Source organism: Plecotus auritus, assembly GCF_963455305.1.
Source record: "Plecotus auritus genome assembly, chromosome: X".
Taxonomy (NCBI): Eukaryota; Metazoa; Chordata; class Mammalia; order Chiroptera; family Vespertilionidae; genus Plecotus; species Plecotus auritus.
In genome coordinates this window covers 136,426,743-136,443,327 of record NC_137784.1, presented here as the reverse complement: position 1 = coordinate 136,443,327, position 16,585 = coordinate 136,426,743, and the positions used below count along the sequence as shown (strand labels likewise).

At 41.9% G+C, this 16,585-nt stretch overlaps 1 protein-coding gene across 1 annotated transcript; it reads left to right on the top strand.

Moving 5' to 3' along the window:
* The first annotated feature begins 2,719 nt into the window (after positions 1 to 2,719).
* LOC308239376 (putative G antigen family E member 3) lies at positions 2,720 to 15,775 on the top strand. Its single transcript, XM_080652200.1, has 5 exons — positions 2,720 to 2,798; positions 3,716 to 3,810; positions 4,270 to 4,378; positions 9,848 to 9,972; positions 15,665 to 15,775. The coding sequence occupies exons 2-5, from the start codon at positions 3,724 to 3,726 to the stop codon at positions 15,695 to 15,697; spliced, it is 354 nt and encodes a 117-aa protein (XP_080508326.1). The 5' UTR covers positions 2,720 to 2,798; positions 3,716 to 3,723; the 3' UTR covers positions 15,698 to 15,775.
* The last annotated feature ends 810 nt before the right edge of the window (positions 15,776 to 16,585 follow it).

Below are 16,585 nucleotides of genomic sequence, written 5' to 3'. Positions count from 1 at the left end.
ATTTTCGGACATTTTATACGCCAATTGAGCTTTCATATGCAGACATATTTGTACATTGGTATTCTTTCCAGCATCCTTGCTATGTCTGCTTATTATTTCTAAAAGGTTATTTCTAGATCGCTTCTAAGTTTCATAATGCGCAATCATTTTTAATGCTGTCAGATTTTTCTCTTTGCTCTTTTAAAAACTATGCGACCTAGGCCCTCGCCAGTACTTAGAGCACCAGCGTGTGGACCAAAGGGTCCCGGGTTTGATTTCAGTCAAGAGCACCTACCTTGGTTGCAGGCTCCTCCCCAGTTGGGCCCTGGTCAGGGCTCGTGCAGATGTGTTTTTCTCACATTGATAGATCTCTCAGGCTTTCCCTCTCTCTTCCACTCTTTATAAAAATGAACTGAAAAATATCCTCACGTGAGCATTTTTTAAAAATGTGTACTACCTTGGCTGGTTTACCCCAGTGGACAGAGTTGGTATGTGGATTTATGGGTCGTGGAATCGATTACCCATCCAGGGTACTTACCAGATTGTAGGATATATCCCCTGCCCCAATCGGGTCCCATGGGGCAGGCAATCAATCAATGTGTCTCTCTCAATCGATGTCTCTCTCTCTCTCCCCCTTTCTTTCTCTCTCTCTCTCTCTCTCTCTCTCCCCCTTTCTCTCTCTCTCTCTCTCTCTCTCTCTCTCTCTCTCTCTCTCTCTCTCTCTCTCTCTCTCTCTCTCTCTCTCTCCCGCCCCCTCTCATTTCCCACCCTTCCACGCTGTCTAAAAAACAATGTAAGGAATATCCTCGGGTGAGAATTTTTTTAAATATGCCTTTGTTTCCTTTTCTCTTTTTACAACTGACCCACCCAGAACAATGCTAATACAATTGGGATTAGTTTGTCAAAACTGTCTTATTCTTGATAGGAATGGGAAAATTTTAACATTTCACAATGTTCACTGTGAAGTATAGGAAGGTCCATTCCAATCCTAATCTGGTAAGAATTTTAAACTTGAATATATGTTGACCTCCATCAGACACTTGTGTATTTGTTGACCTGGTCATAGGATTTTTCCTTCCATTAATCTGTTAATATGGTGAGTTATATAGAAAACTTTCTAAGTTTAAAAAATCTTGTATTTCTTGGAGGGAGGGGCTGGTCATGGTATATTATTCTTCTGAATAAACTACGTCTTAATACTTTGTTTAGGATGTTTACGAAGGACCTCATGAACAACATTAGGCCATTTTATTTCATGTACTCTCTTTCTTGGACTTCGGTACAAAGGTACACTAGCTTCTTAAAATGAAATGGTACGTGAAAAACCTTCTTGTGTTCTCTGGAATGCAAGTCTCCTCAAGGCTGGGAACAGTGGAGCAATAGGCTTTCCCATGATCAGTTCTATCTGGGTGGCATCTCATTTTTTAGTATCAGAGCCTACTTACAGGGGAGGAACAGAAGGGGATGCTTCAAGGTGCCCATCACTTCAGGTTTTGTGAGATGCTCATCTTCCCTGTTAGATACCTCTAATGATGCCATCACTTGAAAGCTACCTACTCCTGGTTGTATGCTGACAGCTAACTTGCCAAGCATGTCAAACTCACAGCTGGTGGGCTGCATGCCTTGTTTATTTTTGTACACCCAGTAAGGAAAAGTCATGGCTGTATTAACTTGCATGGATAATTTCAATGTCCTACGTGGTCATGAATGACCTGACCACATGCTCAGCTATGTACTTATAACAACAGCTCCATTTATTGAGATCTTTCATAATAGGAATAATCAGTCACATTTACAGAGTATATACTACTCATTACCACCTCTCTGAGCTGGGTTCCATACATGTATCACCTAATTTAATCCACACAATTAAGGTGGAACAGAGTGTACACAATACTTGTCCTTGAATCCCATTCAAAGCTGATTTGGGGATGCAAGTTCTAAATAAGAAATTCTTGTTTCTCAATGTAAAGACTTCTAAAAGTGTTGTATACAGGAAAACGGATGTTGTACGTGATGACTAGTGATAGGCTATAAGTGATCTTTGCCTGGCAAGTTGTTGGTCTGATGATTGGGAAGTAGAGTACAGGATGCAGTACTGCTGCACAGCAAGTGACCGAGGACTGAGCCTAAATCCTAGCACCGTTATCTAGGGGTATTGCTAAACCACACACTGGCCGAGTAACCACAGGTATATTCAGAGAGACGTTTACCGTCTAGAGATGTATGCACGGTAACACAAGCAAAGAAGTTAAGAAAACGGTTGAATGTATTTAATTTATGGAAGTGAGCAAATTCCTTGTATGCATGACACAAATCCCAGAATCAGAAGGCAGTGAATCGTCAAAGTATACTTGTAAACATGGTATTAAAATACGTTTCTGTCACGGCCATGTTTTTGAAACACATTCTCCATGAAGGCTGAACTTAGCGTGTCTGTCCACAATGTTTCTGAAAGCATAAGAATGATTCGGGGTAGGGAAAAGCCACACTTGGAGCCGTTTTCTTGACCAGGGCTCACCTAGAGATTTCAATGCTCTGTGGCCTTAGCAGGAAAACCCAAATCAGCCCACATGCTCATACTTGCGCATGCCCAAAACTGCGCATGCGCAGTTCAGAGCAGGGCCACTGTTGCGCATGCCCATAGCTGCACAGTGCAGACTGTTCCTTTCCAGACAAAGGAAGTTCCGCGCATGTGCCTTTCTCCCAAGTTGGTTGCTGCGCATGCGCTTTGCTGTCCGAGTTCGCTGAGGAGAACTGCGCCACAGGCAGCCGTGTTCCTTCCATTTTGATCCTTCTCGCTGGTTGACATTCAACTGGTAGGTCCACAGAGCAGCCCTCCAGGACTTAAACAATGGGAGAGTGTGAGGAAAAGCCCCATGGGCTTCAGTGGGGGCGGAGCTGCGGGTTCTGTAGCCTCCTAGGAGGAAGGTCCTCGAGGTCAGCGCCTGTCTCCTCTCAGGCATCATGACCGCCATGGCCCTTGAAGTCCTGGCGTGACCTAGACGAGGAGGGTGCGGGGTGGACGAGGGCAGGGGTCAGATAAAGGGTTTGGGGGACATTATTGCAGGTGTCTGGGTCCTAGAGGCACCTTGACCGGCCCACAGAACTCAGAATCCGCAGTCCTCCTTGGGGCCCTGGGTAAGGGGCCGGGGGTGGGGGATGGGGGCGGGATGGAGGGCAGGCAGTAAAGGAAGGGCCTAGAAACGGGAATGCTGAGGGACTGCACCGCTGAGGCCCTGGAACTGCGTCCCGAGGTCTGTAGCGCACCAAGCAGAGTCCCGAGGGGGAAACGGGCACAGCCCTCGGTATCGCATCTAGTCACCTGTGCCTCCTGAAATGCCCAAACAGCTCAGGCAGCATGGAGGGCCCGGAGCCTCCTGTGTGAGCCAGCTGGACTTACTTAAGGGGGCAATGGGCCTAATCACTGGGGGCGGGGCAGAAGCGGGAGTCACTCAAGTGTGGTTTCAAGCAGTGTTTTCCTGAATGTCTTCGTAAAGGGGAAGCCAGTTGTGAAAGCACACGTCGTCTTTTCTCACCTGCTAGAGGTGGTAACAGTCAGCATGGCCATGACCTAAGTGGCTTGGCAAGCCCATCTATTCGGTATAACCGGAAAGCCTGTGCACTTATTTTTAAAGTACTTTCAAAGTTAAAAACGAAAATAATCATTTTGCCATGGAAGTGATATAGTTACCCCCTTAAGTATGTTATCCAAATGAAAATGTTCTGCTTCCAGTTTGAAATATGAGTCGGCATGTAACATCAAGAGACGGATGGAATACAATACTAGTAGAAGAGGAAGAGTCTGACCAGCCAGTTGGACCCGTGGTTGTGAGTGCTTTGATATTTGAACTGTCTATTACCAGAAACGTATTTTCCTGTAAGTTTTATTGAATGCCTCTAGGTACAATGTTAAAAGTTTCCGAGCTGATAAGGGAGTAACATTGGCCCAGGAGGGTTCCTTAGGAAGGAAACCTTGATCCAGGAGGTTTGCACTCTGGAATTGCCAGTGAAAATACCCGCTATGGCTCCTTTCTCGTGCTTACTAACACAGACTGCCCACATCCATCCAGGAGAGTATAAAAGAGCTTCAGCTTTGGATATCCGTGTGGGCAGCTCCTCTCGAGGAACCGGGCAGAGGGAAGAGAAACATCACTAAGAATAAAGATATCATGTCTACAATGCCTTTATTCTTAATCGTGATTATATATGTGTGTATAGTATGCATATTTTTATGATTGTCATGCATTAACAACAAAACCTTTCATTTACGCACACACACACCCCTAGGACCAGCAGCCCAGTGATGAAAAACCTCAACAGGAGGAGCCACCCACTGAGAATCAGGATGTTACAGCTGATGAAGAGAAAGCAGATGCAGGAGCACCTGAGGCTCAAGGTGAAGGGGAAGGGAAGAAAACTGCCTGTGGAGGGCAGGGGGTCTATCTGTCCATCACGTATTGTGCACACCATAGCGGTTGAAAAGTACGTATAAAAACGCTACGCAGCCCGCTGGTGTGTTCAGTGCCTGAGCATTAACCTATGAACCAGTACCATGGTCGGCAAACTGCGGCTCACTGGCCACATGCGGCTCTTTGGCCCCTTGAGTGTGGCTCTTCCACAAATACCATGGCCTGGTCAAGTCTATTTTGAAGAAGTGGTGTTGGAAGAAGTTTAAGTTTAAAAAATTTGGCTCAAAAAAATTTCAATCGTTGTACTGTTGATATTTGGCTCTGTTGACTAATGAGTTTGCCGACCACTGAACCAGAAGGTCATGGTTGAATTCCCGGTCAGGGTATATGCCCAGTTTGCAGGCTCCATCCTCAGTGTGGGGCATTCAGGAAGTAGCGGATCAATGATTCTCCCTCATTATTGTTTCTATGTCTCTCCTTTCCACTTTGAAATCAGTTCAAATACATCTATCTGTATAAAAACCTAAGTGACCGTACAATGGAATGACCGGAACAATTGGTCAGTATGACGCGAACTGACCACCAAGGGGTAGACACTCAACACAGGAGCTTCCCCCAGCCCCCAAGTCCCAATCGCCCATGGGGCCTACTGGCCACCTTCCTGGTCCCTACCCCCGCCTGGCAGGTCCAAGTCACCCAAACAGAGCCAAGCTCTGGGCTGGGAATGGGAACAGGGGTTGGCTTGCAGCAGACACAGATGGCAAGGGAAGGAGGAGGGGGAAACCACATGGTGGCAGCATGCAGGCAGTGGGGGAAGGAGGAGGCGGGGAGGCAGAGAACCTGATTGGCCCTGATCACAGGCCAGGTCTTCAGACCCCACACATTCACAAATTTGGTGCACCAGGCATCTCTTTAATTTTAAAATGCAATGCAAAAATTTCCTGGAAATTGGCTGAAAATGTTAAGATTGTATCATTTACAGCTGTGCACACTCTTTCACTATGAGTTTTCTCTTCATCCTCGGGATGTATGTTGTGTTCTTGAAAGCACAGTCCTTCATAAACAAGAGATAACTATAGTTTTGACTACAAAAATGTGCATTGATTTTCTATTTTAATTGATTCTTCATAGAACATTGTGTGTCTTCTCAGTCATTATCTCCCAAGAATAAGCAATGTTTATCAGCAGGTACAGAGAGCCAAGTCAGCCTATCATAGAACACCTGAAACCAAGTCTATTTAAATAACATGGTAGCCCCATTTTATAACTGAGAAAACTGAGGCTGGGCACTTGACTCATTGAGACATGAGTTATACTTTCTTCCAAGGTGTGTGTTCTTGCTACCACCTATGTTGGTGTCTGAAAAGTGCATGGTATTGTATAAAATGCTGAAATACTCAAGGGTGTCTGAACTGTAAGGTAGCTCAGTACTGACCCAAGAATTGATGCAGTTCAGTGGAGCAGGTTAAAAACTCAGAAAGAAGCGCACTGGAAGATGGCCACGCTTTCCTTTGAGTGATGTTTTCATAGGGTATATTTAATAAAGGCTGAATTATTTTGAATACTGGCAAGCAGGTCATTATATGTGTATGGTTTTAAGTGACCTTAAAAAGTGGTTCTAATCTTTTAATATTAGAAAAATGAGACGTACCTTCAAATTATTATGAAACAGAAATTATTTCTGTTAAGTATATGTTATTTTCATCAAACACTGGTAGTGAATGATTTACATAATTCAGCCTATGGATTATTTTAGATATTCAACTTTAAGAGGTGTGCACAACAAGCCTGACAACAAAGTCCATCAATTTATTACCATCTTACTTCCTTTATTCTCACTGTAAGACCAAAATTTTGTTGTTCATCACTAATCATTTTATATTACTTTCTGCTGAATGACACTCATTTATGGAAATTTACATATAGCACCTAAATCTAACTGGTTATTTTAATTTTTATTTTTATAATATACAAAATAAATATATGACCAGATTGTAGATACAAAATAATTAACCATTTACATGCAATAAAAATAAATATTTCAAGAAAAACTATTTTAAATATACTAATGTTATATGCAACAAATAATAGTATTTCAAGAAAAACTATCCTAATAAAAGGGTGATATGCAAATTAACCATCAACCTGTCACAAAGATGGTGGCGCCCACAGCCACAAGATGGCAGCACCCAGTCCCCTGAGCCCTGCTGAGTCCCTCAGTCCTGAGGGGGCAGCCACTGAGAGCAGGCAGCCTGAGCGGCCTGATGGAACCCTTGCCTCATCCCCACCCCAACAAGGCAAGCATTCTGCCCTGGCCCCACGGAGGGCCTCTGGGCAGTGGGCACAGAGCGGCCATGGCCTCTGTGGGAGAGGGAGGCAGCCCTGAGCTTTCGCTGCTGAGTGCAGGCTGGGAGAGGAGATGGCGGGCCTGCCTCCCACAGAAACAGTGCAGGTTCTGCCTGGCTCCCGTGAAAGCAGCGGGGCTCCAAGCAGCGCACTGTCTTTCCTGCCAGCTCCAGTGGAAACTGCGGGCGGCCTACTGTGCACTATAGCGTGCAATGGGCTACTAGTTTTAAGTATAATGTTACATGCAACAAACAATATTTCAAGAAAAATGATTCTAGATATAATAATATTACCAAAACTGACTTACAACCGTAACCGGTTTGGCTCTGTAGATAGATAGAGCGTCGGCCTGCGGACTGAAAGGTCCCAGGATCGATTCTGGGCAAGGGCGTGTGCCTCGGTTGCGGGCACATCCCCGGTGGGAGGTGTGCAGGAGGCAGCTGATTGATGTTTCTCTCTCATCGATGTTTCTAACTCTCTCTCCCTCTCCCTTCTTCTCTTTCAAAAATCAATAAAATTTAAAAAAAAACTGACTTATATACTATGATATCACAAAAGTGGTAAGAAATATTAAAAAATCTCCAAATAATAGGATTACTTCCATTATATTCTAAAAATTTTTTTCCTCTGGCCCTATTTTTATTCATTAGTTTTTATTGTTCATTATAGTCTACAAATGAGTGAGATCATGTGATATTTATCTTCCTCTGACTGGCTTATTTCGCTAAGCATAGTGTTCTCCAGGTCACCCATGCTGTTGCAAATGGTAAGAGTTCCTTCTTTTTTCACAACAGCATACTATTCCATTGTATAGATGTACCACAGTTTTCTAATCCACTCATCTGTTGATGGGCACTTAGGCTGTTTCCAAATCTTAGCTATTGTCAATTGTGCTGCTATGGACATAGGGTTGCATATATTCTTTCTGATTGGTGTTTCTGATTTCTTCGGATATAGTCCTAGAAGTGGGATTACTGGGTCAAATGGGAGTTCCATTTTTAACTTTTTCAGGAAACTCCAAACTGTTCTCCAGAGTGGCTGCACCAGTCTGCATTCCCGCCAGCAGTGCAAGAGGGTTCCTTTTTTTCTGCATCCTCGTCAGCACTTGTCATTTGTTGATTTGTTGATGATAGCCATTCTGAAAGGTGTGAGATGGTACCTCATTGTCATTTTGATTTGATTATTAACTTTGAGCATGTTTTCATATGTCTCTTGGCTTTCTGTATGTCCTCTTTGGAAAAGTGTCTATTTAGGTCGTTTGCCCATTATTTGATTGGATTGTTTATTTCCTTTTTTATGAATTTTCTGTAAATTTTTGAAATTAAACCCTCATCAGAGATAACATTGTCAAATAAATTCTCCCATGCGGTGGGTTTTCTTGTTGTTTACTTGATGGTTTTTTTTTTGTTTTGTTTTGTTGTTGTTGTTGTTGTTGTTGTTGTTTTTTGCTGTGCAGAAGCTTTTTGTTTTGATTTAGTCCCATTTGTTTATTTTCTCCTTAGTTTCCATTGTACGAGGAGCTGCATCATTAAAGATATTGCTAGGACATATGTGTGATATTTTGCTGCCTATGGATTCTTCTAAGATTTTTATAGTTTCCCATCTTGAGTTTAATGCTTTATCCATTTTGACTTTATATTTGTGCATGGTGTAAGTTGGTGGTCTACTTTCATTTTTTTGCTTGTATCTCTCCAATTTTCCAAACATCATTTATTGAAGAGACTGTCTTGACTCCATTGTATGCTCTTTGTCAAAAATTAATTGACCATAATGCCTTCGGTCGATTTCTGGGTTTTCTGTTCAGTTTCATTGGTCTATATGTCTGTTCTTGTGCCAGTACCAGGCAATTTTGAGAACAGTGGCTTTGTAATACAAATTGATATCTAGTATTGTGATCCCTCCCACTTTGTTCTGCTTTCTCAGGATTGCTGCGGCTATTCAGAGTATTTTTTGGTTCCAGATGAATTTTTGGAGAGTTTGTTCTAGGTCTGTGAAATATTCTATTGATATCTTAATGGGGATTGCATTGAATCTATAGATTGATTTGGGTAGAATGGACATTGAGTCTACCAATCCATGAACACGGTATATTCTTCAATTTGTGTATGTCTTCTGCTGTCTCTTTTTTTAACGTCCTATGGTTTTCCAAGTACAGGTCTTTTACCTCCTTAGTTAAGTTTATTCCTAGGTATCTTAATTTTTTTGTTTCAATGGTAAATGGGATTTTAGTTTTTTTACATGTGATGTTAAGTTGTTTACTTGAGATTATATAATTACTAGAGGCCCTGTGCATGATATTCGTGCATGGGGGTTGTCCCTCATGCCTAGCCTGCACCCTCTCCAATCTGGGACCCCTCGGGGAATGTCCAACTGCAGGTGATCCCACTCACAGTCCGGGTTTGCTGGCTCCTAACCACTCACCTGCCTACCGGCCTGATACCCCCTAACCGCTCCCCTGCTGGCCTGATTGACGCCTAACTGCTCCCCTGTTGGCATGATCGTCCCCAACTACTCTCCCCTGCCATCCTGATTGCCCCTGCTGCCTTCCCCTGAGGGGCTGAGAGTACTGGGGGACTCCGGCTGGATGAGGCTGCATGCTGTGGGGACTGGGTGAGGCAGGGCTGAGGGAACTGGGGGAATGAGGCTGGAAGAGGTGGAGGTAAGGGGATTGGTCACCGCCATCTTATGGCTTTGGGCACTGTCATCTTGTGAGGTTGTGGCAGTCAATTAGCATATCCCCTCTTCATTGGCTGTGGGTACTGCCATCTTGTGAGGGTGTTATGGTCAATTAGCATATTCCCTCTTTATTAGATAGGATATCTTCATTGTAATAAAAATCCTATCCATAATTTACACTTCAGATTTCATTGATGGCTGATGCTCTCTACACATATTAGTACAAATGTACATGTCCTGCGGTTGATCTTCAGATTGTCATTTACAACAAGTTTCATAGTATAGAATAACAAGGATGTGAAGTGCATCTTTCTATCACACATATTATCACACCAGATTACAGGCTTTTTTCATATAAAAAGCAGAATAAATTAATATTAACATTTCCTAATTTATATGTCATGTTTGCTAAAATTGATAACTTTCTTTATAAGGGACTGACCTTGAAGCTGATACCCAAGAACTGGTGAATCCAGTGACTGAGGCCGAGGGTGGAGATGATCCTGAATTCATCAGGCACGCTTGTGCAAATCCAGAGCCCATTGAAATGCCCAAACTGGTATATTATTAATTAAGAATGCAATTTATGTGTTTTCAGGTTTTCACAATATCATACCTTTAATAACCAGAGATAACATGTTGTTACATGAATAGACTTCACAGGTAATGATACTTTGAACAGTAATTCACACCCCAAATGAATGACTGCCTGACTTATAATCAGATACAGATACAAACTGGTTCAAAGCCAAATTTAATCCCAATATTGAAAACATTTTCTTTTGAGTATAATTACTTTAAACAACAGCTAATAAGTTTTGAATTCTCTCATGATTTCTGCAGTTACAAATACATAATACATTTGTAATAAATATTGGCTGTATGAAATATGTTGAGACACTGAAGTAGATTGTAGTACCATCTCTGATATAATTTGTAAAATCATGCGAGAGTTCTTTCTTTTATTAAATTAAATATTTATACTTGAAAACTATTACATTTGTCCCGTTTCTTCCCCTATTGACCCCGTCTAGCCCACCCCCACCCCAGGCCTTCACCACCCTATTGTCTGAGTCCATGAATTATGCGTATATACATACAAGTTCTTTGGTTGACCACTTCCTGCCCACCCACCCTCCCCCACCTTCCCTCTGAGATTCCTCAGTCTGTTCTATGCTTCTATGTCTCTTGGTCCATTTTGTTCATCAGTTTATTTTGTTCATTACATTCTACATATAAGTGAGAGCGTGTGATACTTGTCTTTCTGTGACTTTCTTATTTCGCTTAGCATAATACAGCTTTTTTATCCCCTCATCTTCTGATGGGCACTTGGGCTGTTTCCAGATCTTAGCTATGGCGAATTGTCCTGCTATGAACATAGGGGTGCGTACATTCTTTCTGATTGGTGTTTCTGGTTTCTTAGGATATATCCCTAAAAGAGAGATCCTTGGGTCACATGGCAATACAATATTTCATTTTTTTGAGGAAACTCCGTATTGTTTTCCATAATGGCTGCACAATTCTGGCAGCCCACCAGCAGTGTACTAGGGTTCCCGTTTCTCCACATCCTCGCCAGGACTTGTCATCTGTTGATTTGTTGATGGTAGCCATTCTGTGAGGTGTGAGGTGATATGTCATTGTCATTTTAATTTGCATCTCTCTGATGATCAGTGACTTTGAGCATTTTATCAAATGTCTCTTGGCCATCTGTCCGTCACTTTGGAGAAGTGTCTATTTCGGTCCTTTGCCCACTTTTTTATTAGATGGTTTATCTTTCCTTTGTTAAGTTGTATGAGGTTTTCATACATTTTGGATATTAATCCTTTATCAGATGTATCATTGCCAAATATGTTCTCCCATGCATTGGGCTCCCTTTTCGTTTTGTTGATGGTTTCTTTTGCTGTGCAGAAGCTTTTTATTTTTATATAGTCCCATTTGTTTATTTCCACCTTAGTTTCCTTTGTGCGATGAGATGTAAAAATATTGTAAATATATTGCTGTAAGAGATGTTTGAGATTTTGATGCCTATGGTTTCCCATAGGATTTTTATGGTTTCACAACTTAGATTTAAGTCTTTTAACCATTTTGAGTTTATTCTTGTGTATGGTATAAGTTGGTGGTCTACTTTCATTTTTTTTCATATATCTGCCCAATTTTCCCAACACCATTTATTGAAGAAACTGTGTTGACTCCATTGCAGGTTCTTGCCTTCTTTGTCAAACATTAATTCGGTGTAATGACTTGGGTCAATTTTTGGAGATTCTATTCTGTCCCTTTCATCTATTCTTGTGCCAGTACCAGGCTGCTTTGATTATGGTGGCTTTATAATCTATCTTGATATCTGGTATTGTGATTCCTCCAAGTTTCTTCTTTCTCAGGATTGCAGTGGGTATTCGGAGGTTTTTTTTTTTTTGGGGGGGGGGCGGTTCTTTCCTATAAATTTTTGGAGTATTTCTTCTCAATCTGTGAAATATGCTGTCAGTATTTTAATAGGCATTGCATTTAATCTGTAAATTGCTCTAGGTAGTATAGAGAGTCCTTAATTGCAGAACCAATATTTACTCTTACGCAAATAATGAATTCAATCAAATATATTAAATTAATTTTCAGTGCTGATTCTTTATTTATTTTTTTAATAAATCTTTATTCAGATTATTACAATTATTTCTCCTTTTTCCCCCCATAGCTCCCCTCCACCCCTTTCCCACCCCACCTTCTGCCCTTACCTCCCCCCCACTGTCCTCATCCATAGGTGTATGATTTTTGTCCATTCTCTTCATGAACCCCCCTTACCCCTTTCCCCCTGAGAATTATCAGTCCACTCCCTTTCTATGCCCCTGATTCTATTATATTCACCAGATTATTCTGCTCCTCAGGTTTTTAATTCACTTGATTTTTAGGTTCGCTTGTTGATAGATATGTATTTGTTGTTCATAATTTTTCTCTTTACTTTTTTCTTCTTCCTCTTCTTTAAGAATACCTTTCAGCATTTCATATAATACTGGTTTGGTGGTGATGAACTCCTTCAGCTTTTTCTTATCTGTGAAGCTCTTTATCTGCCCTTCAATTCTGAATGATAGCTTTGCTGGGTAGAGTAATCTTGGTTGTAAGTTCTTGCTATTCATCACATTGAAAATTTCTTGCCACTCCCGTCTGGCCTGCGTAGTTTCTGTTGAGAAGTCAGCTGACAGTCGTATGGGTGCTCCCTTGTAGGTAATTAACTGTTTTTCTCTTGCTGCTTTTAATATTCTCTCTTTGTCTTTTGCCCTTGGCATTTTAATTATGATGTGTCTTGGTGTGGTCCTCTTTGGATTCCTTTTGTTTGGGGTTCTGTGGGCTTCCTGGACTTGTAAGTCTATTTCTTTCACCAGGTGGGGGAAGTTTTCGGTCATTATTTCTTCAAATAGGTTTTCAGTATCTTGCTCTCTCTCTTCTTCTGGCACCCCCATAATTCTGATGTTGGTACGCTTGAAGTTGTCCCAGAGTCTTCTTACATTATCTTCAACTTTTTGGATTTTTTTTTTTTTTTTTTTGCTTTTTGCTTTTTCGGTTGAGTGTTTTTTGCTTCTTTGTATTTCAATTCTTTGACTTGATTCTTGTGTTCCTGTATTCTGTTTCTGGGTCTCTGTATAATATTTTTTATTTCAGTCAGTGTATGTTTAATTTCTAGTTGGTCCTTTTTCATATCTTCGAGGGTCTCGTTATATTTATCGGCCTTTTCTAGGATATTCTTAAAAAGTCTTATAACGGTGGTTTTGAATTCTATATCCAGTCGTTTGTTTTCCTCCATTTCTTTCGTTTGTGATCTGATTCTTTGACCCCGCATTTTCACTGATTCCCTGAGTTGGTAAGGTAGATATTTGTGCTAGGTTTCCAATATGGCCCATTGGGTCTGCTTACCCAGTTAACCTGAGGTGGACCCTCTTGGTGCAGCCCTTTGTGGACTGTGTGTACAGCCTTGTTGTAATTAAGTCTTTATTGTTGTTGGTATCACTGGGAAGAATTGACCTCCGGGTCAGTTGGCTGTAAGGATCAGCTGTGTCTATGCTGGGAGAAGCCTGGTGCTGGAGACAGCCCTATAGGATTAGACTTGCTAAATTGCAATAGCCTCTGTGCTCAGCTTTGATGGGGTGGAGCCTCAGTCTTGGCTTCCTGTCAGCCCCGCCCCTGCGCGCACGTGCGCTTTCAGTCCTCCGCCTTCCCCAGCTCGAGTCTCCGCCTGAGAGTCCAGACTCCCCCCACAAGAGCGTGGGTCCCCAGGGGCTCGCCTGGAACCGGGGTTCACTGCAGTCAGAACTGGGGCTCAGTGCAGTCAGAATCCTCTGACTCCCCTCCACTAGGGAAAGCCTGTGGCAACCCCCGCAGCCTTTGTGCGCACCTGCGCGCGCGCGCCTGTGCACTTTCAGTCCTCCGCCTTCCCCGGCTCCCGAGTCTCCGCCAGAGAGTCCAGACTCCCCCCACAAGAGCGTGGGTCCCCAGGGGTTCGCCCAGAACTGGGGTTCAGTGCAGTCAGAACTGGGGTTCAGTGCGGTCGGAGGCTTCCTTCCCCCTTCCGCCAGAGGAAGTCAGCCAGGCTCTCAGCCACCCTTCCTCTCTGCGCGCACAAAGCCCTTTGCCGTACCTCCAATTCTCTGTGAGCTTTTCTCCTTCCTTCTAGTTGTAGAATTTTCACTCAGCCTGCTTTCCTGTGGTTCTGGATGGTGTCCGTTCTGTCTTTTAGTTGTAGTTTTGAAATTGTTGTGCGAGGCAGCAGTTTAGGTGTTTACCTATGCCACCATCTTGGTTTCTCCTCAGTGCTGATTCTTTAATACTGTTGTTGTGTTTGAAAGAATACATTGATATTCTGGTTTAGGACTTGTCATGAATTATCTTCTTTAGTCAAATTTTAACATCTGAACTGAAATCTCATACCTACTAAAATAATGAGTAAATACTCCACTGATGTTGCTTTTTCTATATGGAGATGTGGATACCTGTTCTTAGATTCTGTCAAATTTTGAATTCTTCTGGCTCTTAGAAACAATTGCATTTTTATTCCCTTTCACAATGAAGCATCAGGTGATTGAATTATAGAGTTTAAAGAAATAGTCTAGTTTTAGTTTCTCTCATCAGGTAGAGAGGGTGCAGGCGATCATCGATGCTCAGGGCAGGTGTGAGTAAGACGCCTATTCTAAGCATGCTCACTGTCACCACTGTCAGATTTCATGAGTTAATGTCCCTTGTAAAAATGGGTGCCCTATGATATAATCTTTTGTAATCATATCCAATGTGGCATATTTACTGCTCAAATTGATAATTTTCAGAGAGAGTGGAAGAGAGAGAGAAAGACAGAGTGAAACATCCATGTGAGAGAAACACCTCAATTAGTTGCCTCCTGCACGCACTCCGACCAGGGCCTGTAAAGTTTTTAGAAAGCAATGATTTTTAGAAACTGAAGGTTTTTTTATTTGTGTAGGTATCTTTCTCATTCTCCCATTCTTCCTTCCCCTCTCCATAACTCTCCATCTCTCCATTACTTCTTCTTCGTGTGTGTGTGTGTGTGTGTGTGTGTTTTCTTTGTTGTTCTTATTTCTTCCTTACTGTAAATCATTCTATAAATGAGCTTCACATTTTTGTATAAAAAATGATGTTACTGACTTAAAATTCCTGTGATTGTAAAAGTGATTATACACATTGAAACTCATACAGTGTGAGTATGGCATTACTTAAAATTACACTAGGACTACAGATGGAATTGGGGATACGTGGTTACCTATTTAAACAATTGCATAAAACGGATAAAGGAGCCCAAGAAACGTTTTTGCTTTTCTGAACCATCAGGAAGAAACAAAGGCAGTACGGACCTTTCTGTTTACTTCACATACATAGGCAGGAACAAATATGACAATTCTGTTTTCGCTATCTTATATTCAGAATAGTATTTCAAATGGAAGCATTTCTTGTAAATTCCTTTTGTTTCTTAGCGGTTTTCTGTTTGATGGTGTTCATATTTTTTAAAAATGTTACACATTTTTTGCTTAATATTTAAAACCACCTTTTAATAGGTTCATTTCATTTCCTGTGCTCTGAACTGGAACAGTCTTTTTGTTCTGAGTACCAATAGAAAGAGTGGTGTGTTTAGTCTATATTGGTAAAATGTATGCTTGGAAGTGTGTCCTATGAAACCTAAACTTTGTCCATTGTGTACCTTTAATGTCATCTAAATCTAATGAGACTACGGAATGTTCCCACCAGTTATATTTCTCTTGCAGGAGAAGGAAAACAACCCGTTTAAAGGAAGATGATCTGAAGACACACAGATTACTCTTATGTTGGATACTACAGTGTTTAAATACTTTCAATAAAGTTTTGCAGCATTATCTAAGAAGTCTTGCAGATCTTTTGTGAAGCGTATTCCCAAAACCTTCATGCTATTGAAAATTATATCATTTTCGGACATTTTATACGCCAATTGAGCTTTCATATGCAGACATATTTGTACATTGGTATTCTTTCCAGCATCCTTGCTATGTCTGCTTATTATTTCTAAAAGGTTATTTCTAGATCGCTTCTAAGTTTCATAATGCGCAATCATTTTTAATGCTGTCAGATTTTTCTCTTTGCTCTTTTAAAAACTATGCGACCTAGGCCCTCGCCAGTACTTAGAGCACCAGCGTGTGGACCAAAGGGTCCCGGGTTTGATTTCAGTCAAGAGCACCTACCTTGGTTGCAGGCTCCTCCCCAGTTGGGCCCTGGTCAGGGCTCGTGCAGATGTGTTTTTCTCACATTGATAGATCTCTCAGGCTTTCCCTCTCTCTTCCACTCTTTATAAAAATGAACTGAAAAATATCCTCACGTGAGCATTTTTTAAAAATGTGTACTACCTTGGCTGGTTTACCCCAGTGGACAGAGTTGGTATGTGGATTTATGGGTCGTGGAATCGATTACCCATCCAGGGTACTTACCAGATTGTAGGATATATCCCCTGCCCCAATCGGGTCCCATGGGGCAGGCAATCAATCAATGTGTCTATCTCAATCGATGTCTCTCTCTCTCTCCCCCTTTCTTTCTCTCTCTCTCTCTCTCTCTCTCTCTCCCCCTTTCTCTCTCTCTCTCTCTCTCTCTCTCTCTCTCTCTCTCTCTCTCTCTCTCTCTCTCTCTCTCCCGCCCCCTCTCATTTCCCACCCTTCCAC

Excerpts from the sequence above, each read along its gene's own strand:
- LOC308239376 (XM_080652200.1), top strand. The coding sequence starts at position 3,724 with ATGAGTCGGCATGTAACATCAAGAGACGGATGGAATACAATACTAGTA. Across the intron at positions 3,811-4,269 it reads AGCCAGTTGGACCCGTGGTT|GACCAGCAGCCCAGTGATGA; the intron begins GTGAGTGCTTTG and ends ACACACCCCTAG. Across the intron at positions 4,379-9,847 it reads AGGAGCACCTGAGGCTCAAG|GGACTGACCTTGAAGCTGAT; the intron begins GTGAAGGGGAAG and ends TTTCTTTATAAG.